This window comes from Larus michahellis, chromosome 1 (genome assembly GCF_964199755.1).
Source record: "Larus michahellis chromosome 1, bLarMic1.1, whole genome shotgun sequence".
NCBI lineage: Eukaryota > Metazoa > Chordata > Aves > Charadriiformes > Laridae > Larus > Larus michahellis.
The window spans coordinates 152,586,875-152,614,316 of NC_133896.1; the positions used below are offsets into that span (position 1 = coordinate 152,586,875).

Sequence of the window (27,442 nt, forward strand, 5' to 3'; positions counted from 1 at the left end):
TGTTTTATAGCAATAAAAAACACAGAACGAATGTCTCCAAGGGAGAAAGTATAATGCTAGTGGGAGCTGGGATTGCTTAACACCACTGTCAGCATCTGCCAACTCATTTATAAAGGTTCCACTGACAGAAAACCATCTCATGAACTACTTCTGTATTCCACATTACTGTTTGTTTTCTTTTGGCTGAGGAGAACGCCAACTCTTCAGGCTACGGAAAGTTTCAGTGGAGAACAAAAAAAGCTCCTGCAGGTCCTTTCGGAAGCAACAAGAAATTATTTGTTGAAAACATAATGCAAACCATGAGGGAAATGGTCTTCCTTCTTTTCTGTTACAAGGAGGAATGTGACATGGACAGCTGGGGAATGGGAAGAGGGAAAATCTAAGGTGAAGACACTGGCAGGGGGACACTCTGACACCTTGGCAGCAAGAAAGCTGGAGATTGTTTTAGTTTCTGCTGAGGGCTGTAAAACAAGGACAGGATTTAGGAGAAGCTGTTGTGGTTGCTTTGGGCTAAGATGAGAGAATTGCAAGGTTACTCTTACAAAGTCTGAGCTATTGTTTGTGTTTGAAGGACATGTGGAAGGAAAAGGAAAGAAGCAAAAACATCTGGGTAGAGTTATGAGTTATGAATGCTGATGATGACTAAAAGCCTACTGAGACAATAGGTGTGTCCTGATAAACGTGCTACGACGAATGACGGGGATGCCACAGGGCATCAGTGCACAGGATGACACAGAGCCACATTTATATGGGGGAATGGCAATGAAAATCTGCCTCATAGGCTTTAAATCTGTCCATTTTTAAGGTGAATCAATCTCAATTAGAGCTAACATGCTGGCACTGAGCAAAAGCTAGGGCATGACACAGTCATAGCAGTCAGAATGTTTTTGTTCATTTCCCTCCACGTGTACTGCTAATTAGATAACTAAAATCCAGTTTCTACTTCTTATTTCTAATGTCTTTCTATTGTCCTTCTACTGTCCTTCCTCTTTGCCTTTGGCTCCTCTTTTGGTAGCCTAGGTTTATGGTAAGGTGGATACACAGCGGTTGCAAAGAAAAATCACTGTGTCAAGAACTGCATTTTGCACTTTACAACATGCACTAAAGAACAGTGGACAGGTGTTATTAACAGAGAAATAAAAATCTAGTAATAAGCATAACTTATGAGCCATTTTCCCCAAGCAGCCTGAGAGCACATTTTTGAGTGAGGGAGCACATTGCAATTCTGTGTTCACCATTCCAGATTACTTGGGCTTTTCCTAAGACTTCCTTGCAATTAGGCTAGCATTGGATCCTTATTCAGTTGGCGCTCAAAGCTTCTGATGACTAATCAATTAAAAACTACTAACAAAGGCAGTACTGCCTATTTGTTACGACACTTTAGCAAAAACAAGGCGAGAAAACAGGAAAATCAAAGCTTCTGCAAGAATTCTGTGACAATGTCAGCACAGCACCCCTAAACATGCATACAGCAGACAAAAACCCGACTGCTTGGCAAAATATTAATCAAAGTATACTGCCTGCGCTCTGGAAGCATTTGAGGCAGCACTTAGCACAGCGATTTATGTTCAGCCAGTTAGAGCTCAGCCCTATGAAAGACAGTTAATTACTCTCCAAAGGCAAAAGGTTCATGCTCCAGTCATGAGAAATTAATTGATGTAGAGAATCAATTATCTTATTTTATCATGAGCATTACCTTCCACACACCTGCTGCTTTGATTTTCTTGCTTTTTTCTGCAAGAAATGTCATCACTAAGGAAAAAGTAGCTCTGTATTTTGTTTCCCATGTCTCGTGGTGTTCTGAGGCTACAGCTTTTACAGGTGGTAGGAGAAAGAAGTAGTACAGTCATTTCTATGTGCTTCTAAGGCAACTAACTCTTCCTTCTAATCTAGAGTGAAATCACCAACGTATCCTAGTGTCTCCTGAGACAGAGGTTTACTTTTCAAAGGTCAATCCACTGCAAGTCACTGCTCCTAAAGATTCTTTCTTTTTTAATCACCATATTTCTGCTGCAATTGTGTGCATCTTTTGTGTGCTCTCCTAGCAATTTAAAGAAGACTATTTTTGCATGGGTTTCCTCAGGCCACTTTGTTCCTCCATCGTACTTGTTGCTCTGTTCATGTAATTTTCATGGTATTCTAGCAAGGCCTGGATAATCTGATGATAGACAAGCAGCCATTTTGTCCAGATTTGTCCAGATTTTATCGTGTGCTGTCCCTTTCTGGCTGGGTGAGAAAGATACATCTAGGATTCCTTTGCTCACAGTTCTAGGTTCCTTTCCAGCATGTTGCCCTTTATCATACAACATTCAAGAATAATTTCTAAGTGCACACTGTACAAAGCAAATTGCAAAAGCAGAAGTTAGAGACCAGCTCCATGATAGCAGCAAACAGATTGTAGTCATTACAGATGAGGACATTTTAAACTCATGCTAGCTATACCTGAGGGATAAACCACTGCATCCATCTTACAGACCTCCCTGCAAACTAATTGCAGCCATTTCAGTTGCACTTCTGCTGACTCCAAGAGCTCTAACTCACAAAACAGGATAAGATCTTGAAGTGGTTGTGTGTCGGGCCGAGATATTGAGTTGTGAAACTTGATTTTCATTGCAATGACTCACGTACTGGCTAGTGAAGCCATCACTTGTTCTGGCTCTGATGTGTATTGTTCACGCCAACATACTGTCTCCACCTCAAGGAAGTCTGAAGGAGACCAATAATAACCTTGAAGCCATACTGGGATCTGCCTTGAGAACTGCTTTGGTTCAAACCAGAACTATTGAAGTAATGTCAGCCATACAAGCACTACTGATTTACTTAAACAGTAATGTGGTAAAGCGAAAAAAGCAGGGGTTTGGACCTGTTTAGTCGCATTAGAAATGAGCAAGGCTATAGATCTTCTGTGTGCTGAAGGCAAAAAGGGAAAATACCCAACAACTGTCGGCATTGCTTTCGGGAGGCATGGACAAGAGTCACAGAAAAGACAGAAGAGAGGCTTTCTATAAAGAAATCCTCAGTGACTCTGGGTGCACAGGAGGAGAAAGGCATGGCTAGCATGCATTCCGGGTGAAGTGTTGCAGTGGCAGTCACATAACTGCAGAGACCTCCTCCACTTAAGCTGCAGTTGCATGTGGAAACATGTAGAACTGACAACAGATCCTCTAGCTTTTTTGAAAAGAAAAATTAAACACCTATTTTTATTTTAAATGAGATTCCAATTGTGAAAACTGTCTTTTGAGATAACTGGTATGTTCCTGTTTTTCACTTCCTTAAAATGTCAATTTGAGATCAGTTGCTTTATCCAGCATAAATTTGCTTTAAGTGCAGATGGATACACCTGATTAAATAGAAACTCTCTCTGCTTTGTGTGGAAATCCTGGACAGTGTGACTGAACAAGCCTCAATACATGTAAACATGTTTAAGGTTACTGCCATGTGTACAAAATACGTGTCTGACATGCCTTTGAAGGAGTAACACTAAAAGCACTATTACGAACGCAATGCCATATCTGTGTCTTTCTGTTTCAGTTGCTACCTCATCCTCTCCAAGAAGAGTGAGCTTTTTACAAAAGGTCATTAAGGGGAAGGATCTAGTTGGATACGTAGCTACTCAGTTTTGATTTAGACTTTGGACTTGGCTGACCAGAAAATCAACCACCCCTGCATTTAAGGTTTTCTGGAATGAGGATCTTGGTGGGCACAAACTATTGCACTAAAATAGACTGTAGGAGACTCAGAACTGGTTTGTTCTCAAAGTTCTATAGCTTTTGGTGCTGCTGCAAGCTGTAGCAAGATTTAACTCAGTATAAATAGGATCTCTGGCATAAATTTGTGTTTCTTGCATGCTTTCCACATTAACCTATATTAAACTACAAGTTGAAAGAGCCCTGTGGAAAACTTCAGTAGAATCAACAGACTGCCTTTGAACACTTACTGAGTTGCTCTGAAGTTCATCCTGGCCAGTTACTCCAGGATACTGAAGGACACAAACCTCTGTCTGGCTTCTTTGTTCTGACTGATTTCTGAACAACGCAGTCTTGCTAGCAGCAGCCTGGCATCAGCCCAGAGGTTTGAGCCCTGAAACATGCCTCAGAGGCCTGCAGTTGGAAGCAATGTCAGTCTTTTCCCAATTACGTGTGAACTCGATGCCTAGGTACGCTCAACACAGTTGACTGTGTGATTGAGGTAACAGTTTGGGTTGTAAAACTCACTTGGGAAAACAGCTCTATGGTGGAACAAGAACATAAATTCACAAAATTACTCCTCTCTAACTGGAGTCTTCCTAGATGCTTTATGATCAATTCATTCACAACACTCTTAGGAAACTCTAGGAGACATCCTCTGCTCTGAGAAAAATGCATACTTTGGTCCTGAATCACAATCTGGCAGTGCTGATGCTTGCGTACGTTCTTTTGGAAGTGTACTTTTGGTTCGGAGTGATTAGTTTCTCTAAAATCAGTGCCAGAGAGTACTTTGGATTTTTACTTTAAAAGTATGGTCATGATAGATATGAGATATCAGAATTATGGAAACAGTGATGTGTGCCAGGTTCTACAAATGACCATTTTATCTTCAACACTTATCAACTCTGAACCCCTCCTGTGTCACCAACTTTCAAACTTCACGCAGCTTAATTGGAAGCATTGCTGTTATCCTTTGCATATTGTGGAAAAAAGCATTGGGCAGATAAACACTTAGAGCACTCTAATATCTTTGTTCTTAAGATTGCTATGGACTACAAAGTTCCCCCAGTTTAGCCAGTCATCTTAACACCACCCTTGACTCAAAAACAGTGAAGGCAGAAGCAGAGAAAAGCATTTGGCACAGCTAAAACAGACATGAGAGCTTGCGAAGGCTTATAATCACACACAGCAACAGGAATAGAAATTTACCCATCCAGCTCATAACAGGTTTTCTCCCCCTTAGTATCATCGGATAAGCTGGTAAACATTTCACAGCTTTCCTCTCCAAGAGCTCCGTGGCTCAAGCCAGCCTTTCATCCTGATATTGTCAACATGGAAGAAGGCCAGTATGAGAATCCCTTTTTTCCTCTAATTAGTGATAATGAAACCAAGAGGGAAGCAAAGCAGCCCTTCTAACCCAAAAAAGGCTGAGCTTCCCCCTCGGGAAAGAGTAATGGTTCTGTGGGTCTGGAACAGAGGATCTCCTCTACCATTTAATAAGCTAAAACATGCTTTCCCACATTTTTCCAAACTCTTAACCAAGTTGACAATCCCTTAACATTGGTTTGGAAATTGTTCAAACCCCAAGAAGAAGCTGCTTCTTACATTACATTTTTATAATTCATATTAAAATGTATGTTTACTTCAACTAGAATGTAAATAAAGTTAATGCATGTGGACCTTGAATAAAAGCAGAGGTGGGGATAAGCAATCCCTCTGAGTACCCTACAGTCATGTCTCTGAGGAGTGACTAAAAGTAAGCCTGTGGGAGCCAAAATGAAGGAGCTGAAGGCAAACTCAAGGAAGAAAAGGCACTGAACTGAGAACTATGGGCAAGGAAACAATTCCAGAGAAACTTCTCCCTGTCTGGAGAAATTTGCATTTCTATGTTTGAACACGTTTAATTTCACCATCAAAATGAAGAATGAGAACTATATAGAGTTACTACACAAACCCTGGAGGAAGAAACTGTTCTTTGAACCAAAAAAGTGATATCTTGGCACGGCAGAAGGGACAGCTGACCAAACCAGACAAAAAGTTAACACTTACACGATGGAAAGCAAACAAAGCTCTGCTCCAAATAGAGAGGTTGAGCAACTTCGGGTGATGGAATACGGGAATGGTGGCACCAGGCACCCACCTGTCCGTTCTGGTAAGTATCAAGCAGAAGCGAGAGTCCCTGCACTCACTTCATGAGTGGGGTGCCGGATTCGCCGAGGACTGGTTTCACTTGAGCTACGCTGGTCCCCAGGGCAGGCACGATTAAGTCCGGCATGTCCTGGATGCATGGCGGTGCAAGGGGTGGGATGTCCCTTGAGAGTTCCATCTCAACATGAAGAGGGACATCTTTACTTTGAGGGTGGCAGAGCACTGGCACAGGCTGCCCAGAGAGGTGGTGGAGTCTCCGTCTCTGGAGACATTCAAAACCCGCCTGGACGTGTTCCTGTGCAACCTGCTGTAGGTGACCCTGCTCTGGCAGGGGGTTGGACTACGTGATCTCCAGAGGTCCCTTCCAACCCCTACCATGCTGTGGCTCTGTGATCTGGTTATTTGAAGATGTGAAAGGTCTCTGCTCCCACTGGGCTGCCAAAAGGGAGTTAGCTGGCACACCAGGCTGGCCACAGGCTCTTGCCCTTTCCAAGATCAGTCCGGTCAGGGCTTGCCATGAGCCCTGAGGGCAGCCTGAGGGAAAATGGGTGTCCAGAGAGCGCCAAAGCCACTTCGGCCACCCTGGGGTGGCAGCCTGAAGGGGAACTAAGCCCAGGCATGGTGGCTAAAAGGAGTGGGTCGATGCCAATGAAAACATCTCAAACTTCGGGGAGATGCCCCAAAGGAGGCCACACAGGAGGCCACCATGAGGGACAAGCCCCCCTGCCCCGCGCGCTCGCACGCCCTCGGGGGCCAGTGGGGGCTGCACGGTTGTGGGGACCCCAACGAGCGCTCCAACCCTCCACCACAGGAGCCGGCCGCGCTCCCGCCAGCAGCAGGCCGTGGGCCGGCCCCCGGGCGGTACCGGCGGCGGCCGCTGGGAGGGGCGATGCGCCGTCTGCGGCCGCGGCCCTGCCGGGCGAGGCGGGGCCTTGCTGCCCGCCCGGCGGCTGTGTGGCGCGGGCCGGGGCAGCCGGCGCGGCGCGGGGAGCGGACGGAGGTGAGGAGGGGCGGCGCGGGGGCGGCTGTGGCCGCAGCCGCCTCCCTCCCTGCCGGGGCTCGGCTGGGCTTCCAGCGCTGCCGGCGTGGCGGGGAGGGCAGCGGGGTGTCCGGGGGGCGGCGGGGCTTGTCATTCCCCTCCTGTCTCCGTTTGGCGGCGTGGGGGAGCGGGCGGTGGCGGGGGGCTGACCCCCCAAGGCTCGTCAGCTCCGCGGCAGGTAGACTGCAGTGCTGATGGCTTCCAAAAAACCCCCCAAAACTGGCGGTTTCTGTTAATTTCAGGCGTGTTCTGAGGTCGTTTGTTTCGGTGTGCAGTGTGTTTGTACAGTCCCCCTGCTTCTGCGCCTGGCTGCTGGTTTTCCAGCTTTTCTGGCACCGAATAGCTGCCTTGGAAGTAATTTTTTTTATTATTATTTATTTTGCATTTGCGTCTGCTTCCTCGCTGTGTGTTGCATTATACAGACCCAGGTAGGAAGTACGGGAGGAAAACGAAGACTTGTAGGAGTGCTGAAGGCCACCACATTTTTTAAAGTACTTGTAACAGGAAGCAGGATAAAGCTTGGCGTAAAATCTTCTTGACCCGGTACAACACTACAGAAGCTGTTTATTGCATAACTGCGATCAAACAGGGGCTCTTTTTTTTTTTAAACTGTTCATATGACGACGAGAGCGAGGCTTTGGGTGAAAGAGGCGTCTGCAGAAGTACCAGCATCAAACCTAGCGAGGAGCTGCCATGAGCATCACTAGCGAGGAGCTGCTGTGACAGTCCCGGACCTGTCCTGGTCACAACCTGTAGAGCCACAGCTTGGTGGGAACGGGCTCTCCAGTGAAAACTACTGAGCTGAATCAAAGTTCCAGTTTGTTTCCAGCATCAGCCCTTAAGATCGGAGAGTTTTCGTCAGGGACTGGAGCGAAATGCTGTATGTGTTTTGCTTTTCTTCTTCATAAAGCAGCTCGGCAGCTGCGCGCTGGTTTCGACTCGGACCGTTTGTGTGAGCCTGGATTCTCAAAAGACAGGTTGGAGTTGCTAAATTGAGCATGCTCGCCTTTCATATAGATTGTGAAATTGGAGTGCTGTAAAAGCTGAGAAACTGGCAAAAAAACTCTTGCACAAAAATTGTTCTGTAATGCGAAATCCTTAGTTCAGGTCTTTTAAATTAATCCTTAAATGAGAAATACCCATTACTATTTTTTTGGTCCTTTGAAATGCCTGTTAACTGTACTTGAAAATGTTAGTGGAAAAGTAATAACTTACTTTGGACTTATGAACTATTTCACATTAAAGTCCACGTTACTTTATATAGACAGGTATCAGGAGTTGAAATGACAGAAAAGTTTTCAAAGTGCTGACTGCGAAATGACCTCCTTCCACTTGATGCAGAAAGGAGGTACTGTTTTCAGCGGCTTTGAATACTAAGAGCACTCCTTTCAAGGTTATTTGGATGCTCTCATTGCCTGTGGTTTGACGTGTGGGGGAAGTTGGTGGATAGGTAACTCTTCACTGTACCAGAATCAACTGGTGGTGGCCAGTTATGTACAGCTACAGGTATCCATCTGGGTTTTTTTGTGTGTGTGTGTGTGGTTTGTTTGTTGTTTTTTTTTTTTCTCATCCTCCTGTGCTTTGGTGAAAGTTGAGGCAGTACCTGTAACAAACACTTTGTTCAGATGCAGACTTTGAGCAATTAATACTTTGTCTCAAAGTCGAACTGGAATTTAGCTTCTAAAGATTTAACTATCTTTGGCAGGCTTCTTTGTGAATGTTCTTTGATTTCTGTGACTTCATTTTGGTGTAGCTTCAATGAGATGTCTTGGATGTTGGGTTTTCATTAAAGGTATGACTTTTCTGTAGTCCTGCAACTTGCAGGATTGTCTGGAATGGAGGCATTTAAGGACTAAGGTTTGTGGTCATCACTTCAATGTCAGAATACCACAATGAATATCTGGATCCACTTCTAGAGGGTGCTTGTTCATCGTTTTGTGTGACTCGGTGTTGAAGCATGCCCCCATAAAATGATCATTTGCATTTTTGAGCATGTTAGGAAAGCTGGGACCTCAGGAAAGTGGGAGACTGGAAACAAGGTACAGTCTGTTAGAAATTTTGTCTTGCTTTACTGTTGCGGTTTAACCCCGATAGGCAGCTTAACAGCTTATTCCTGTTGACAGCAGCAAGCACAACAAGGAACAAGGTGTGAGGTGTATGAATTGTTGTGGTGGGTTGAATTTTGTCTTGGTTGAGTCAAAGGCTGAGGATCTGTTGGTCACCCTTGCTGGAATGAGTACCCATAGAGAGCGATCAATATTGAAAGCCACTTAAATTAACAGCGATGTGCTGATATGAGGGGCTTAGATGCTTTCTATGCTACTGTCTTGAGCCTTTTTTCATTGTGTTTGCCTTTGCAAGGATCTGTCGTGTCTATGGGTTTATAAATTATTTACAAGTAAAACCTTTTAAAAATTGGAGACAGAAAATTTGGAAAACAAAGATACGGTTATATGTTTTGCACAGCTTCCTGAAGGACAAGTTTGCTAATTCCGCAGCATGAAGACTTCAGGACCCATTATGTCTCTAAACTTGTTCTCATGGCATTTAAAGTTGGCAGTGTGCCTAAAGCAAGTAAAAAGGCAAGTTCTGTGAAAATAGACATCCTGTGAAGAACAAAATGTCAGTATCTTAAATTAGGTCCACGTGTTTTCTATTTTGGTTTTCAAGATGGCAATTTTAGAAATTTGAAGGAGCAAGAGTAAGTTGTATTTTAACTATGGGAAGATAAATATTAGGAAAGTAACTTGGAAATCAAACCTTCGTTTTTTGTTTTTTTTTAGTAGCTCGAATCACAAACATGATTGGTTGGTGGTGTGGGGTTTTGTTTGTTTGTTGTTCCCCCCCCCCCCCCGCCTTTAAAAGAATTCACATACATTTTTCCTTTGAGCCCAGCAAGCTTTGAGCTGAAACAGTTTTCCAAACTAAGTATGTAAGCAGTGTCATCAGTGAAATTGCCATTCTCTCTGCGTGAGATTTTTGAGTTTCTGTATCACAGGGGCATTTTGTATTGCTGAGTGGGATAGAAGGCACTACAAGGCTGAAGTTGTTAGGTATGTGAACAGACATCTGTTTTTTAAACAAAGGTTGCTGTTTCACATTTGTGGATTTTGGATAGTGTTTCTTTGTATATTTTGTTTAAGAAAAGTGTAAAAACCTTGTGTTGTCACTTGAAACTGTACGGACCAGAAGAGAAATGCTCCATATACTGCAAGCTGTTGCAACTACAAGAGCTAGAGGCTTTTTCCCTTCTTTCCAGAGTTGTTAAGCTTTACCACTGCAATATTTGAAGGGTGGGTGTGTGTGTGAATTTTGAAAGACTAGAACTTTAAAAAAGTTGAGCTTTAGCCTGCAATATTAGGAAGACATCCACTCTTGGTACTGGAGACCAGTAGTGGGGGCAAAATGTAAAGCTTAACCTGTTGGATTGATTAGTTATTCTTGCCCTAATTCTTTGTTTCCTTTACTGGTTAAATCTGTCTTACAAAGTGGCTACTTACGTCTGGTTTTGTTGCTTGCTTGGCACCTGTGTAATGTTGTCTTGTTTTTGGCAAAAACTTCATTTTTCTGAAGGTTTTTGGTAAAATTCTTGGTCAATCTTTACTGCAAATTTTGTTGTTGCTGTTTTCTTTTAAGTCATCTCTCTAGTGTAGGCAGAGGGATGCTCTTGCTTTTACATTTACGATGTCTGTAGAAAATTTGATCTTGTATGCTGCTGTCCATATGTTATATTTTGATCCTTTTTTCTCCTTCTCCACTCCCTTTTCCACACTTTACAGGTAAACTGAAACTCCAAGAATGATGATCAGCTCATTGGCAAGTTACAGTAAAACCACATACAAGGCGACGAAATAAAGACTACGGTATGAGTGCTTTGTCAGATAAACTGACCAAAAGAAGTACATACTTGGAGGCTGTTATATTAAAGTGTCGAACTCTGTGTGTCCCTCCCTACTACCCCAACACTTCTGCGCATGAAATGCTTGAAAAGAAGGAGCTGGTGTGGCTTACTTGTCACTAAAGTGAACTACATTGGATATAAAAGTAAGTCGTGGCCATGTGTGTTTTTTCAGGGAATACCATCTATTCTTCCAGCCATTTCTAGCTGGGTAGAAGGCAAATATTAACTAGGACCCGTGCGATGAATGTTTTGTAATGGACAACTATGTGGGAAACCAGGTTGCTTTACAGTGAAAGGGAGCAGCATGCAAAATAGTCGGGAACTGAGGAAAAGCAAGACAACTAAATGCTGACCTTAACCTACAAGGAGCTGTCAGAAGGGAAAGGGGTTAAGTGTTTGACAGCTGTCTGACAGTAGAAGGCGTGGGAAGTGCTCTGATGACATCTTGCCAAGAAAAAGCAGGCGCATCTGAGAGGGGAGCACGACTTGGTTAAGATTTAGAGGCTTCATGGAAGCCACTTGCGGGCCGTGAGGGCAGTGGGTGTCTGTTCAGTCATGTCTTTGTTAGAGAAAGCTGCAAAGAAGACCTGAGGTGTGAAGTGAAACTACAACTCTTGAACGCTTTGTTTTGTGTCTGACCACAGCAATTCATATTAGCTGCGGTTTCCACACACGTTTGACTTTAGATGCCAATTGAAGTGCCGATCACACTGGAGTTACGGTGTGCTTGTCCTCCCACAAAAAACTACGAGTTCATCTGCTCTTAAAAGCAATGCTGCCTCAACTGTACAAGAACAGTTCAAAGAACAAAACCTCATACATCTCTGTGATTGTGTCTCTCACATTCATGTGAAAAGAGGAGTAGCTTAATCAAGCTTGGTTTCTAAATTATACAGTATGGCTTAAATAACTGTATGCTAGAATAACTAGTCTATGCTAGAGGGTTGGGGTTTTGGGTTTTTTTGGGCTTAACTATGCTGGCAAAAGAAAATTACACTTTATGCAATAGTTATTCCAGTAGAAATTTGGAAAAATTCCAGTAGAAAGCTGAAAACTGATCAGCATTCTGTGCAGGCCAACAGTTACTGTAGTTGAAATCTTCAAAGGCTGGGGTTAAATTACCAGATCCTTTTTCCCCTCCCCAGGATGACTAATGCTTCTCCTGATTTTTTTAAGGAGTATTGCAGGGTGCAGAGGACAGCGCAGCTCGAACACTCTTATCACACTAATGGAAAAAAATTATTCTTTACAGCAAAAGATGACATCTACATTTTTGCTCATTGGTCATATCATTCTACTGATACCTCTGTTCAGTGCTGGTAAGTTAAATATGTTGTTGAAATTGCCATTTTAAAAAAGAAAAACTGCAAGAGACGAGTTGTGTGTATTTAATAGAATCATAGAATCTTCATGGTTGGAAAGGACCTTTGAGATCATTGAGTCCAACCAAACAACCTACAATCTCTGCCACTAGAGCATGCCCTGAAGTGCCACATCTAGACGTTTCTTAAACACCTCTAGGGATGGTGACTCAACCACCTCCCTGGGCAGGCTGTTCCAGTGCCTGACCACTCTTTCAGTAAAGTAATTCTTCCTAATATCTAACCTAAATCTCCCCTGCCGCAACTTCACACCATTTCCTCTGGTCCTGTCATTATTCACCTGGGAGAAGAGGCCAACACCCACCTCTCTCCAACCTCCTTTCAGGGAGTTGTAGGGGGCAATGAGGTCTCCCCTCAGCCTCCTCTTCTCCAAGCTAAACATGCCCAGCTCCCTCAGCCTCTCCTCATATGACCTGGTCTCCAGACCCCTCACCAGCCTGGTCGCTCTCCTCTGGACACGCTCCAGCACTTCAATGTCCCTCTTGTACAGAGGGGCCCAGAACTGAACACAGCACTCGAGGTGAGGCCTCACCAGTGCCGAGTACAGAGGCACGATCACTTCCCTGCTCCTGCTGGCCACGCTGTTCCTGATATAGACCAGAATGCTGTTGGCCCTCTTGGCCACCTGGGCACACTGCTGGCTCATGTTAAGCTGGCCGTCCACCAGCACCCCCAGGTCCTTTTCTGCCGGGCAGCTTTCCAGCCACTCTTCCCCAAGCCTGTAGCGCTGCTTGGGGTGGTTGTGGCTGAAATGCAGGACCCGGCACTTGGCCTTATTAAACCTCATACAGTTGGCCTTGGCCCATTGATCCAGCCTGTCCAGGTCCCTCTGTAGAGCCTTCCTACCCTCAAGCAGATCAACACTCCCACCTAGTTTGGTGTCACCTGCAAACTTACTGAGGGTGCACTCAATCCCCTCATCCAGATCATTGATAAAGATATTAAACAAAACTGGCCCCAAAACTGAGCCCTGAGGGACACCACTGGTGACCGGCCACCAACAGGATTTCACCCCATTAATCACAACTCTCTGGGCACGGCCATCCAGCCAGTTTTTAACCCAGTGAAGAGTACACTTGTCTATGCCATGATTCGCCAGATTCTCCAGGAGAATGCTATGGGAGACGGTCTCAAAGGCCTTGCCAAACTCCAGATAGACAACATCCACAGCCTTCCCTACATCCAGAAGGCAGGTCACATGGTCATAGAAAGAGATCAGGTTGGTTAAGCAGGACCTCTCTTTCCTAAACCCATGCTGGCTGGCCCTGATCCCTTGGCTGCCCTGCACTTGCTGTGAGAGCTCACTCAAGATGACCTTCTCCATGATCTTTTCTGGTACCGAGGTCAGGCTGACAGGCCTGTAGTTTCCCGGATCCTCCTTCTGACCCTTCTTGTAGATGGGCGTCACATTAGCTGCCCTCCAATCATCTGGTACCTCCCCTCTTGACCAGGATTGTTGATAAATGATGGAGAGAGGCTTGGTGAGCTCTCCCGCCAGCTCCCTGAGTACTCTTGGGTGAATCCCATCCAGCCGCATAGACTTATGTGCGTCTAGGTGCAGAAGCAGATCATTGACTACTTCCTCCTGGATTATGGGTGGGTTGTTCTGCTCTCCATCCTTATCTTCCAGCTCAGGAGGCTGAGCACCCTGGGGATAGCTGGTCTGACTATTGAAGACGGAGGCAAAGAAGGCATTAAGTATCTCAGCCTTCTCCTTGTCTTTGGTTGCAACTTTCCCCCCCGCATCCAGTAAGGGATGGAGATTCTCCCTGGTTTCTTTTTGTTGATGTATTTATAAAAGCTTTTTTTGTTGTCCTTAATGTTAGTGGCCAAGTTGAGCTCCAGCTGGGCTTTTGCCTTCCTAATTTTCTCTCTGTATAACCTAACGAGATCTCTGTACTCCTCCTGAGTTGCCTGTCCCTTCTTCCAAAGGTGGTAAACCCTCCTTTTATTCCTAAGTCCCATCAGAAGTTCCTTATTCATCCAGACTGGCCGTTTTCCCCGCCCTTTAGACTTGTGACACTTGGGGACAGCCTGCTCCTGGGCCTTTAAGGTTTCCTTCTTGAAGGGCGTCCAGCCTTCCTGGACCCCTTTGCCCTTCAGGACTGTCTCCCAAGAGACTCTCTCAACCAGTGTCCCGAACAAGCCAAAGTCCGCCCTCTGGAAGTCCAAGGTGGAGGTTTTGCTAACCCATCTCCTTACATCGCTACGAATTGAAAACTTGACCATTTCATGATCACTAAACCCAAGACAACCTCTGACCACCGCATCTCCCACTAGTCCTTCTCTGTTTGTCAACAGTAGGTCTAGCAAGGCACTTCCCGTGGTAGGCTCACCTACCAGTTGTTTCAGGAGTTACTGAGAACTCCTGAAAAAAGAAAAGAGTTACTGAGAACAAATAGTGGATTTGGGGTTTGTTTTTCCTTCTGCGTATTGAAGATAAGCTGAATGCCTCTTTTTGGAATTAAGTTGCCCTGGGGATGGAATGGACAAATGGACATAAGTATTTTTAAAGCTAGCCACATAAATTTAGGGTACAGATTAGCCTCTCCCCAATTCTTTTTAAGAAAGTCCAAGGAGATTGGCTTTCTTGACTTAAAGTTAGCTGTTGAATGCCTTATTTAAGAGACATGCTGTAGCTCTAGTCCTTAAAGCAGTAGGGCTTAGTTTCCTTTACAATTAATTGGTAATATTTTTCATGGTAGATCTAATTTGTCAGTAAAGTTTAGGGCTACATAAGTTAATGATGCTTGTCTTGCTGCTCTTGGTATAAACAGTCTAATATGAATGTCTCTGAATTAGTTTAATCTCCATAGGGACCTACTTGGAGATGTTTAAACAAGGTGATAGGAAAGTGGTGGGACTGGAAAGATCACTGAAGAGGTTTTTTTTTATTATTTTGAAATTGAATACATTAGCTGTGTATTTTTACAGTCATTCAGCAAGATTTGTAAAATCGGTTCAGTCAGATGTTTTGCAGTTTATAGGAATTCAGTGTTGCACGTGTATGCAAAAGTTTGGAAGCTTTTAAAATCTGCTTTATAATCAAATGGCCTGCTCTGTTTGTGCTAAACTGGTACCGCACTGACTTCTTGCAGCATCTGTCCTTCTTTCTCTTGTATTTTTTTGGCTGATGTTTAAAAAAACCTGTTTGCTAGGCTGCATGATTGTGTCTTGTCAACTTGTTACACAGCCATAATTGTAAAAATTCTGCTTGTGCGCACCTTTTATGTGATATTCCTAATTACATTCATTATAGGAATAATGTTCCTAATTTAAAGGGCCTTCTGGATAAAGATGACGGAAATTGAAAATGTAGGAAGGAAATACATTATAGTCAAGACTTCATAATCTAAATACTGCGTCTCTCCAAATTTCCTTTGTATTATGACATGTTGGTTCACAGACGACTTGGATGTGTTGAGATCTTGATCTCATTCCACACTGTCTTGTGCTTCAGGTCAAAAACAATCCTTACCCCCCCACCCCATTTTTCTTTTTCCCCATTTTTTTTTTGGCCCCACAGTCGTAACGGCCAGAGTGCTGTGAGGAGCTCTGCACTGCTACTGTTTGCACTGTGCTTTTCATACTTAATATCTATGTTAAGAATTTGGTAATTCTGCAAAATTACTAACATGCTCAAATACAAGGACATGACAGGTGAGTTGCGAAGCTTCTGTTGCCTGGTGAATTCCATGTATCTTCTTATACCTTGGTTTGCATTGAGGCTATTGGACTTACATGTGCTTGTTGCTGACTACCTTAATATAGGGAAGTTGTGACATAAGCTTTGTAAAATATGGTGTTTAGATCCTCAACCAGAAGGTGCTAAACAAATGAAAAATGGTAACCTTGCAATGTTTTAATGGTAAATTGTTACAGAAAGTTTATTTTCTAATTCTGTATAACTTGAATTGGATATTAGTACTTATAAAACATAAAAGTACACAGACTAAAAGCATTGATCATTTTTTTTCTTATCTTTTTTAATAGAAGAATGTGTTATTTGTAATTACTTTGTGCTTGTTGGAGAACCTACAGCTATTAGTTGCCCAATAATTACATTGCCAATGCTTCACCCTGATTACAATCTGACGTGGTATAAAAACGGTAGTGTTACACCAGTAACCACAGAGAGAGACGCCAGGATCCATCAGCGAGAGGGCTTGCTTTGGTTTATTCCTGCAACACTGGAAGATTCTGGACTTTATGAATGTCATGTAAGGTAAGGAAGGGAGGAGGGAAACAACTGGGTTGCTAACACAAGTGTTATATGTGTGGAACTTGAGTGTACAGAATTTTTTTGGTTTAGGTAGAGAGCTTAGATCCATTAAAAGCACTGTTTTGACCATGCTTTTTGTTTCTGCGTGGTGCCTTTTTTTCCCTTTTCTTCCACACATGTAGCATTGCAGAAGTGGTTCATACAGAAGACTGTTTATCTTAAAGCATATTAATATTGACAGTGGTCTGTGTGGGTTGTTTGTTTTGGATGAAGTGTAAGGTCACAGCGAAAAGTCTTAACTACTTCAGCTTTTCCCGTGTTCAAATTGCTGTTTGATACTGTCAGATCAAAAGAACATTTTGGTTTCTTCATTGGACATGGGTAAATGGAAGAAGGATCTAAGAGGAGCAAACTCCATGTGTTATGCAGTATCACCACATACAGGCTTTCTGGAGAGCATAGCAACTTTTAGGGAATTGTTTAGAAATTTACAAATTAAAAGGCAGAAAACCACTCTTAATTTTTATTTTGAAATATTATCAAATGTTACTGGTCAAAAATGAGAATGCATGTGAAGAGCGAAGCAATGTGCTAGACAGCTTCAGAGACAGTGAAAGTAATGCATCCCCAGTACTGCTCAAAAGATCTGAGTGCACAAAGAAGAAAAAAACCCAGTAGACTCTTTTCACCTCTTCAGTATTTAAAGGTCTTGCCGTATTTACAGCTCAGATTAGCGCACTGGACTTCACCACTTCAGGTGTTCAAATCGTATTTGTAATGGCTGAAATTCAGTGCGTGCTGAAGAGGAAATTAATTTTGGGAAGGCAGACAGAAATTGTTCTTCTCGTGGTCTTTCCACAGCACACTGAGAACAGCCAATGCAGACTTTTTTGGGTGACCAAAATTTGTTTTAGAGGTGTGTGGTTGTGTGTGCTGGTGTGTGTACAATACACCCGGTATGCCGAAGGGGTTTGTGTTGTGAATGTAGTCACAGTGATCAGCAAAAACTTCCTACATAGGCACGAGTCGCAGGCCTTTGCACCTTCCTGCTCCAGAGTCGATAATGAAGCTAAAATTGGAAGTCAGAAGAAATGTAATCACTTCAAAGCTACCCAGTTAAATAATTTTAATTTAGTTTTTCCTGATATGCTTCTGGTTGCTGTAGCCATGAGATGTGTTCCCGTGGGCATCTCACATCCCTGGCTTGCATGATGTCAGCAGCACAGAAAGCTTGCTAAAGTTCGGTTGTGTTAACCGTAGGCTACATTTTGCGCATCAGTCACTTAAACCTTAATTACAGGGCTTGTCAAGGTGCAGTATAAAGAAGTTGAAGCCAGGACTATCAAAACATGCAGTTCACTCTTCTGGAAACTTCTCCCTTAGCATAGCATTGAGAAATGAAGAGTTGAGCAGTGAATTAATAGAAAGTATTCCTTTATTTCGGGCATAGACTTCTGGTTTCTAGTGCAATCTCTCCTCTGCAGAGCTACTGTACCACTGGTTCTTGTAGAGCGCTTGGTGTGAATTGGTTTCACATTGATATTGCACCTTGATGTATATGCTGTTCAAAAGCTCTGTCTCTCTTCTGCTAAGAGTTACAGCTTGTTCTTCTTTATATGTCCCTCCGAGGAACACTGAGATGAACCTGTCTTCTCCTGTTTGTTTGGCACTGAGGGTGTTGCAGTGCAGATGTGTTTTGGGTTGCCCTGCACTGCTGTGTGTTGGCAAATGTAGCGCTGAAAATGGATGGCAAGGCTGGGTTGGTGCTGTGGCCTCCATAGAGCACCAGCACTGAGAAGTCCTGGCATCCCCTCTGATGCTTCCAGAGCAGACCCTGCTTCTTACAACACAAAATCAGAGCTTATTCCCATCTGTTGGTCTGGAACAGGGACTGAGGGGCTGAGGGTGGTGTTTAAGAGCCAGGGGGGCTGTAGCAGGGGTGTTAGAGGCAAGGCTGGTGGAGATGCTGAAGTCCCTCTGCATAAAATCCCTGACTTGCTGGAAACAAGGAACCTTATTGTTAATGACCTGACTTGTCTGCTGTTCTAATTACAGGAGGCTTAACCATTCTAACCAAAAAACTATAAAGTTAACAGTTTTTAAGAACGATAACGGTTTGTGTTTTAACGGAAAAATGAAGTTTGAACAAAAAGTGACAAGCACAAATACTGGAAAGATTATATGCCCTGATCTAGATGTTTTTAAAGATGAAGACAATAATCAGCCTGAAGTACACTGGTATAAGGTATTGTGCATGTGCATTTCAGATATACAACATACAAAATATTCTATTTAAAATGTGTTATGAACTAACTCTGAAAAGCAGCTTTTGGAAGGGAGAATTTATTTTCTCTACAGTTTGAGTCAGGCACCTATCTTACTACATTATGGGGGAGGTGTAAGGAGATACGGTGTAAGGAGGCATTTCTTTTTACAAAAAACTATTGTTCATTTTTGTATTGCAGGTTTTTTCAGAGTTAAACCCGTGTTTTGGTTTGTTGATTTGTGAAAATCTAGTTTATCCTTTGATTATTTTATGAAGATAATAAGTTTTAAAACTTGTATGTTTCCTTAAATACAAGGCTCTGCATAGTTATTTCAGTTTCGCAGAATATTATGCTTGTCCTATGTTTTGATCATAGTGTGGTATTTTTATGCTTCTTGCTCTGATTCTGCCAAAATGCTCTGTAGACTTTGCAAGCTTAGAAACGTGTATTTTTCCCATGTTAAGGTTAAATTCTGAAGTAGTTCAGCTCTTAATTTTGATGCTGATATTAAAGTTGCTACGTGGGCCTGTACGTGTAAAATAACCTTGGTGCTGCACCTATATATCTTCTTTGGAGATGAAGTGATTCTAAACTGCTTATAGGTCAGGGAAGAGAGGGAAGTTTTTCACTGCGTTTGCATTGCCACAGAAACAGCAATACACCCAATAGCATGAGGCACTGCTATTGCAGCTCTCATTCGTAGGAATGCCAGCATGTATTCTCATAAACTCTGCTACATGTGTAATAGCTATTACTACACCCGAGACAGATAACTAACTGTCAAGCTATTAAACAAAGGCAGTGAACTAAAACTGCATTTTATAACTTCAAGGATTGGCTGCAGTGATTTTTTTAAAGAAGTGCAAATGCAGCAAGATGTCATCAGGCTTCGTGTTAGAGCGTAGTGATGCTTCAATAAGAACCCACATTGTGGCTTTCAAAAAAAAAATCAGTATTTGGCAAGTATTTTAATAATCAGTAGAGTTCAGTAATTATTTAATGAATAGATTATTAGTTCCCTTAAATCACAGGTACTTTTGATATATTTAGGAGTGTAAGCCTGGATTTCTTGAAGACAAGCGACTTCTTTTGGCAGAGGGTGAAAATGCTGTTTGGATTCACAACGTAACTGTACAAGACAGAGGAAACTACACATGCCATATGGTATACACATACAGAGGAAAAAAATACAATGTTTCACGAACTGTGAGTCTAGAGGTTAAAGGTGAGTGCATTGAGGTTATTCCCTTCTCTTTTTGGCTCTGCTGTAAATATTTGTATGCAGGCATAAGCTGTTTGGCATGTTACTTTTCTGCTCTGTAAAATCAGAGTTGCAGATCTTTAATTTTTTCCTTAATATGAAATAAAAATACAATAGTGCATGTTGCTACCTTTGAGCATTGCTTCTGAGCAAGAATTGTCATGGGGAAATGAGAAATGCAGGGTTAGGAATGAGAGTTATGAGGAAGCAATAGTTACTGGGATGGAGGGTTTTTTTTTTTGCTAAAACAAATAATGGACCATTAAATTAAATAAATTAAAAAAAAAAAAAGGAGGAATTTTTGCTGAGACCATCACAGCAAAACACCTGCTTGTGGCCCTGTTGGTGAACTTGCTTACAAAGTTCACTAGAATCTCAGTTGTTGGGAAAGGAGCTGTGACAAGTTGTGTATATGCTATAAAGTTAATAAATCTTCTTCTGGAAAGGACTGACTTACTGTTCGCACTTGGTTGCTTTTTGGCACTCAGGACTCAGAACTGACTGTCTAACTCTCCCAGTACTGTCATTTATTGCCATGATCATTGTGATAGAGTCTTTGTAGGCAGCATTGATGATGACCTGACCAGTACCATGATAGTAGTCCTATCAGAAAAGCTGGCTGGAGGTAGCGTGTCCATCTTTTTAGATTGAATCAAAATTTTGACTTTAGATAGGTGATACAAGAACAGTGCATTGTTAGCAGTAAGCATCGTGCAGAATGATACAATTCCAGCTCAGTTTAAGTGTGTGCTTATTTACTCTTAAATAGATATTCACGTAATCTAGGAGTTGTTCATACAATCCCTCTTTCTTTTCCTTATCCATCTTTCTGAAAAAGTTAATCACATTTTTTATTTTTTGGTTTTGTATTACTTTTATATCAACTGCCAGTAAATTTGAGATTTTTTTAAAAAAAAGTATTTTTAAGGTAAGCTAAAGTCTTTTGTTAATTTGGAAGCTAAAATAGAATAATTTGGATAGATTACAGCAAATTTTAAGAGACATCTTAGGTTGTAAATTTGAAACTGGTATTAAGTATGGTGCTACAATAGTACCAAACAATAAAACAAAACTATTGTAAAACTGTCAGTTAAAGTAAATTGGGTAACTCTTCTTGCCTGAAGATTTTATTTTTCTCTTTGTTTCTGTTAGAAGGACCGAGGAGACCAGAGTTTATTTATCCGAAGAACAATACAATTGAAGTAGAACTTGGTAAGTAGTGACTATTTAAGAAATCATTAACATTCAGTAAAACAAATAAGCTTCTGGTCTTTCTGAAATAACATGTGAACGGTTCCACTGACTTCAGCAAGACGGGGAGACAGGCACATGGACTGAGGGTATCTTGAAGACGGATCATAGAATGTAATTCCTGCAAGTAATTTGCAGGGGGAATAACTGTGGGCCTAAGGTTGGAGTCTCTTGAACAGTAGTGTTGAGTGGGATGCATTTATTTATTTTTCTTATTGTTGCCATCTGTCCTTTGTACCACTTCTCAGTGTCTTTGTCTTGACATATCCTCAGTATCTGTGAAAATATGTTTACATACATGTAACACATTAGGATAGTTAGCAGTTGACTAGTTCAGTAGTTTTTCCTCCTCATGTATGTTTCCCGTGTCCTTTCCCTCTCCACAGCCTGGATTTTATTCCTTGTTCTAGGGTGTTAAAAGGTTTCAGATACAGACCTTTTGTGAAACAGCGAGCTGCTAGTTGATGGATATCCCAGGTATTGTTTATCTTACTAATTTCTTAAGTAAGAGATTCTGGATATAAGGAATAACTTCTTCCCAGTGAGGGCAACCAGGCAGTGCAGCAGGCTGCCCAGAGAAGTTGTGCAGTCTCTGTCCTTGAAGGTTTTGGAACCTGACTGCATAAAGCTCTGAGCAGCCTGGTGGCACCTCAGACCTGTCCCTGCTTTGAGCAGGAAATTAGGCTAGAGACCTCCTAAAGTCCCTTCCAAACTCAATTATTCTGTGATTCTGTGGGCCAAGTATATGGTATGCAAGTCTTTTCCTAAGCAAACCTATACATGTTTAGATTGCACCATATATCGGCCAGACTTATGTTTTACTGATGTACTCCAGAAGAATGAGTTTTGGAGCTGCTTGAACTGTAATTTTTTTTTTTCTCGTTTTGCACCAAGGAGAACTGTTTCAAACAAAGTATTTGATTGAAAAAGGCATTAACTGATTTGGGAGAAGTGCGATTGGCTATTTAGAAGAATTTCCTAGTACGGGATCTAAGCTGTTTTGTAATCTTTTGAAGAAGGATTATTACCAATTAGATCATTAGAGAAGCTCTGCGGAAAGGTTGCGCTGGGGCTCTGGCACCATATGGGATTGTTCTTGTGTAAATCGCACTGGTGGTAGTCCCACATAACACAGTTACTCTTGCTGCTGCTTTTTCTTATATTGAGCTTGTAAATGCTGTGTGTATCAGGTGTTCTTCTCTTATGTTGAGGCTTCATGCTTCTTTTCACATCATCTGAAACATTTTGTCTGGCCCAAATTCTAACTCTGAGTACATGGTATTAAACATATGGTATTAAACCGAAGTGAACAGCACTGAAATACTGGTAGTTTTTGTGGTTTTGTTTGTTTGGGGTTGGTTTTAGTTGCAGTTGCTTTGGGGTTTTGTTTTTGGGGTTTTTTGTCCTTTTTTTTTTTTTTTTTGACCTCAACAGTTTATGAAAGATATCTCATTGTGAATTTGCCAGGTTCTGGTGAGGATTAATAGGTTTTGACCAGAATAGTGAATGAGCTTTAATGGAGGAATATAATTTCTAAAGTGCGTAAGGCTTTGTTTTAAACAATGGGAATATTCAGGATCTGATACAAACAGTATTACTTTATGGACTTACAGTCCTGCAGTCATCAGATAGTTATTTAATTCTGTTGGAAATACCCTGAAATGGCTCAGCAGCCTCCTCTTTTCTGGTAGTTATGCCTGGTCACTAAGAATGAGATTCAGCTCCAGGGTGTAGTTGTCTACACATGGCTGTCTGCATATGAGCTAGGGTACTTATTTCATGCTATTATCAACAGGGGCTCAATTCAGTTGCCCGCACATAGATGTGTAGTGCTGTTTCGGGTGGTCTCTAGCAGTGCATGTTTCATGAAGATCTGGAATCCTATCTGCCAGCTCCATATAGATGCCTTGGATGCTGGAGAACATCTCAGATGTCATCATATTGTGTACATGCAACTGATTTGAGCCCTAGAGATCTGTCAATGGACTCAGTGGAGTCTGGAGGGCCATTCAGTTGAGAAGTTCCAGGTGTCTACTTTAATGTGAGCGGACTTCAGCAGAGCTGAACTCTGTTACTAGCTTAGACATCTAGCTTACATGTAGATGTGAAAATTTAGACACCTACATTTAGGGTGGAATTTATATCCGGTTTGGAGACACCCGAGTATGAATTACAAATGGATGAGTTTTAAGGATCCCGCTTTTCATAAGGTAAGTGGACTTTTCGATATCATTTCTTTTTCCAGCTGATCCCCAATCACTTGATCCTGCTTCTGTTACAAGACCTTCAATTGCTGTATTTAATTTTTTTTTTTTGTAGGCTCTCATGTAGTTATGGAATGTAACATTTCGAGTGGCATAAATGGCTTGATTCCATTCTGGCAAGTTAATGATGAGGATGTTGATAGCTTTGATAGCACCTACATGGAACAGTTTTATGAGTAAGTACCCTTATGCATTGAATTGTAAGTGCATTTGTAGGTGAAGTAATCTGCAGTAATTTGCAGTGGTTGCACCGTAAAGTTAACTACTAGTCAAATGTCAGTAGTCATTGAAAGACTGATTAGAAGTCTGCGTCAAGTAAATTATATTCTCATTATTTGGTTTAAAAAAAAAAGCCAAACATTTTATTATAAATACTGATGTATCTGACATAATGAAGCAATGATATATAGGTTTTTATAATGCTGTTGTGAAGCATAATTTTGTAAGGCTTATTTGTATATTTGTTCTTATCCTTTTTGCTAATAGATTAAAGCCTGCCCACTGTCATTAATATGGGAAGGCTAGATTGTTCCAAAACAAAAAAATCACCCACCTTATTTTTATTTGTGAAGTTGGTCCTTTTCTAAGTACAGACACAGCTGGTAATTCTCAAGAGCACAAAGCAGAAGCTCTTGTTGCAGGACATTTAGGTTTTTTTTAATGTTCAGGAAATTTAAACACAATTTAAGCTGATAACACCAGCAATTCTTTCGAGAGAGAAGGACCTTTGTTACTCAGTGACTGGTCTATGCTGTAGCAGAGTGTGGTGGATGTACATTATTTCTCATTGTATGAATCACTGCTGTTAAATTATCTTTGTCACTCATCTGTACCTGTCCTCCATGAGGAATCCTAGTTCTGCTTTGTCTCCGGGTTCCTTTAGGGGGAATCGTTACTTTCATTATAGATCTGTATACTTGATTGTTTGTCTGTAAGTATTAGGGCCCCAGCTTATGGTCTCTAAGGCACAACTAAGACCATTATTCTTTAGGGCATGAAGTTTCTTTCAGTTAAGGCACGTACGTAAGACACACAGTTAAGACACTATGTAGCTATGATTAAAGTTATAATAACTGCAGCTTCTTCTGAAACCAACTTAGTGCTGTTATTAAGCACATCTTCCTGAAAAACATTTAATATATTTAACTCAAAGCAATTCTGTGGTAAGATTTTTTGCTTGCTTGGAAGTGATCTCTGTTTCTAATCACTATCCTACCTGATAATTTTCCCGTGCCTGGTAAGATTATGGAGCAGATCCTCCTGGAGGCACTGCTGAGGCAGAAGAACAACAAAGAGGTGATTGGGTACAATCAACATGGGGCAAATTGTGCCTGACAAACCTGGTGGCCTTCTATGAAAAGGTCACAATGTCAATATACAAGGGGAGAGGACTGACGTCATTTACCTGGACCTGAGCAAAGCCTTTAACACTGTCCCGCATGACGTGCTGGCCTCCAAGCTGATAAAATATTGGTTTGATGGACTGACAATTCAGTGGATAAAGAACTGGCTTGACGGCCGCACCCAAAGAGTGGCTGTCAATGGGTCCATGTCCAAGTGGAGGCCAGTGATGATTGGAGTCCCTCAAGGATCAGTACTGGGACCGGTCTTGTTTAACATCTTCGTCAGCGACATGGACAGTGACATAGCGTGCACCCTCAGCAAGTTTGCCGATGACACCAAGCTGTGTGGGGCGGCTGACACGCTGGAGGGAAGGGATGCCATCCAGAGGGACCTTGACAGGCTGGAGAGGTGGGCCCATGCCAACCTCATGAAGTTCAACAAGACCAAGTGCAAGGTCCTCCATCTGGGTCGGGGCAATCCCAAGCACCGATATAGGCTGGGCAGTGACTGGCTTGAGAGCAGCCCTGAAGAAAAGGACTTGGGGGTACTGGTAGACGAGAGGCTCAACATGAGCCGTCAGTGTGCACTAGCAGCCCAGAAAGCCAATCACATCCTGGGCTGCATCAGGAGAAGCATGGCCAGCAGGTCGAGGGAGGTGATTCTGCCCCTCTACTCCACTCTCGTGAGACCCCACCTGGCGTACTGCGTCCAATTCCGGAGCCCCTACTACAAGAGAGATATCGATGTGCTGGAACGTGTCCAGAGAAGGGCCATGAGGATGATCAGAGGCCTGGAACACCTCTCCTATGAGGACAGACTGAGAGAGTTGGGGTTGTTCAGTCTGGAGAAAAGAAAGCTCTGAGGAGACCTTATTGTGGCCTAGCAGTATCTTAAGGGGGCCTACAAGAAAGCTGGGGAGGGACTTTTTAGGATGTTGGGTAATGGTAGGACTAGAGGAAATGGATTAAAACTAGAGGTGGGTCGATTCAGACTGGACGTTAGGAAGAAGTTCTTCACCATGAGGGTGGTGAGACACTGGAACAGGTTGCCCAGAGGGGTAGTGGAAGCCCCATCCTTGGAAGTTTTTAAGGCCAGCCGGGATGGGACTCTGAGCAACCTGATCTAGTGGGAGATGTCCCTGCCCATGGCAGGGGGGTTGGAATTAGATGATCTTTAATGTCCCTTCCAACCCTAACAATTCTATGATCCAGTATCAGAGAAATTAATCTAATTGCAATAATAATGTTTTATTTTAAAAAATAGTAGCAATTTCTCAGCAATTAAATTTGTGGAGCATTTGCTAGTAGCAAACCATGCTGTAAGCAGGGCCAACTTGAAGGTAACTAGAAGGTAACTTTTTCCTCTTCTGAGAGGGAAGTTAAAACTGACATGAACAAATCTGAACATGTCGCAAAATGGTGAGGTTTGTATTGGCATCCCATGACAGAAGTTGCTGGCAATTATTTATGTAATAGAAACCAGTTCTGCAGGATGTTCTGCAAAATGAGTTTTCCTCCTTGAGTACATAAGGTGATGTCACTTTGGTATATAGAGTAGGATGCCAGTAGGTACCTACCTTGTAGGGTACCTTCCTAGTGTGGCCCCCCAACTTATACTTTTAAATCTACCTTAGATCAGGATAGCGTATTATATCTCCAAGCTTCTTATGGCAATAGATATCAGACATAAAGGCAGTGTCACCATGTTTCTTGTAATTTGACAGCAGGGTCACCCAGCTTTTGTGAATTTTGTTCGTCGTTATTTGCCAGGTTTGTTAGCACCATTGACGGTGGACAATGTGGGCCAAGGGAAGTCTGCTAGTATGCTTAGAAAGATCTCTGCTTCATCATCAGTGGAAAGAATCCTGGAGGATGATTTTTTTTCTTGATGCTTTTATTACTAGTTATTACTGGTTTGAATAGTCTTTCATTCACAGAATCGTTTAGGTTGGAAGGGATCTCTTGAGATTTTCTAGTCCAACCCTCCTGCTCAAGCAGGGTCAGATAGATCAGGTTGCTCAGGGCTGTGTCCGGTTGGGTTTTGAATATCTCCACAGGTGGAGACTTCACAACTTCTCCAGTGTTTGACCACCCTGACAGTAAAAAAGTAAAAATTCAAATGGAATTTCAGATGGGAAGGTGTTTCAATTTGTGCTCATTGCCTCTTGTCCTGTCAGTGGGCACTACTGAAAGGAGCCTGGCTCCCTCTTCTCCAGTCCCTCCTTCAGGTATTTACACACATTGGTAAGATCCACCCCCTGCCCCTAAGCCTTCTGTTCTCCAGACTGAAAAGTCCCTGCTCTCTTATATGGCACATACTCCACTCCCTTTATCGTTTTCATGGCCCTGCACTGGGCTTGCTCCAGTAAATCCCTACATCTCTTGTACTGGATAGCCCAGAACTGGCCCCGCTATTCCAGGTATGACCTCACCAGTGCTAAGTAGAGGAGAAGGATCATCTCCCTCAACATGCTGGCAGTGCTTTTTTTACTGCAGTCCAGGGTGCCTGGGGACTGGTTATTCCTCCTCAGGTGCAGGGTTTGCATTTTGCTTTGAACTTCATGAGGTCCTGTCAGCCCATATCTCCAGCCTGTCAGGGTTCCTCTGGATGGCAGCACGACCCTCTGGTGTATCAGCCATTCCTTTGAGTTTTTTATCATCTGCAAAACTGCTAGTGG

General features: G+C 42.6%; 1 protein-coding gene across 6 annotated transcripts in view; it reads left to right on the forward strand.

Moving 5' to 3' along the window:
* Positions 1–6,734: 6,734 nt before the first annotated feature.
* LOC141751873 (interleukin-1 receptor type 1-like) overlaps positions 6,735–27,442 on the forward strand; it is a 29,350-nt gene continuing 8,642 nt past the window's right edge. The window contains exons 1-9 of one of the 6 annotated variants that reach the window (XM_074609440.1): positions 6,749–6,834; positions 7,296–7,850; positions 10,653–10,917; positions 12,027–12,093; positions 16,150–16,381; positions 18,434–18,623; positions 19,696–19,870; positions 21,059–21,118; positions 23,477–23,597. In XM_074609440.1, the coding sequence (XP_074465541.1) occupies positions 12,033–12,093; positions 16,150–16,381; positions 18,434–18,623; positions 19,696–19,870; positions 21,059–21,118; positions 23,477–23,597 (839 nt within the window). In that variant the 5' untranslated portion in view covers positions 6,749–6,834; positions 7,296–7,850; positions 10,653–10,917; positions 12,027–12,032. Of the gene's footprint in view, positions 6,835–7,295; positions 7,851–10,652; positions 10,918–11,950; positions 12,094–16,149; positions 16,382–18,433; positions 18,624–19,695; positions 19,871–21,058; positions 21,119–23,476; positions 23,598–27,442 lie in introns of those variants that run through there. The other 5 variants (XM_074609430.1, XM_074609455.1, XM_074609471.1 and 2 more) reach the window with 5 other exon arrangements.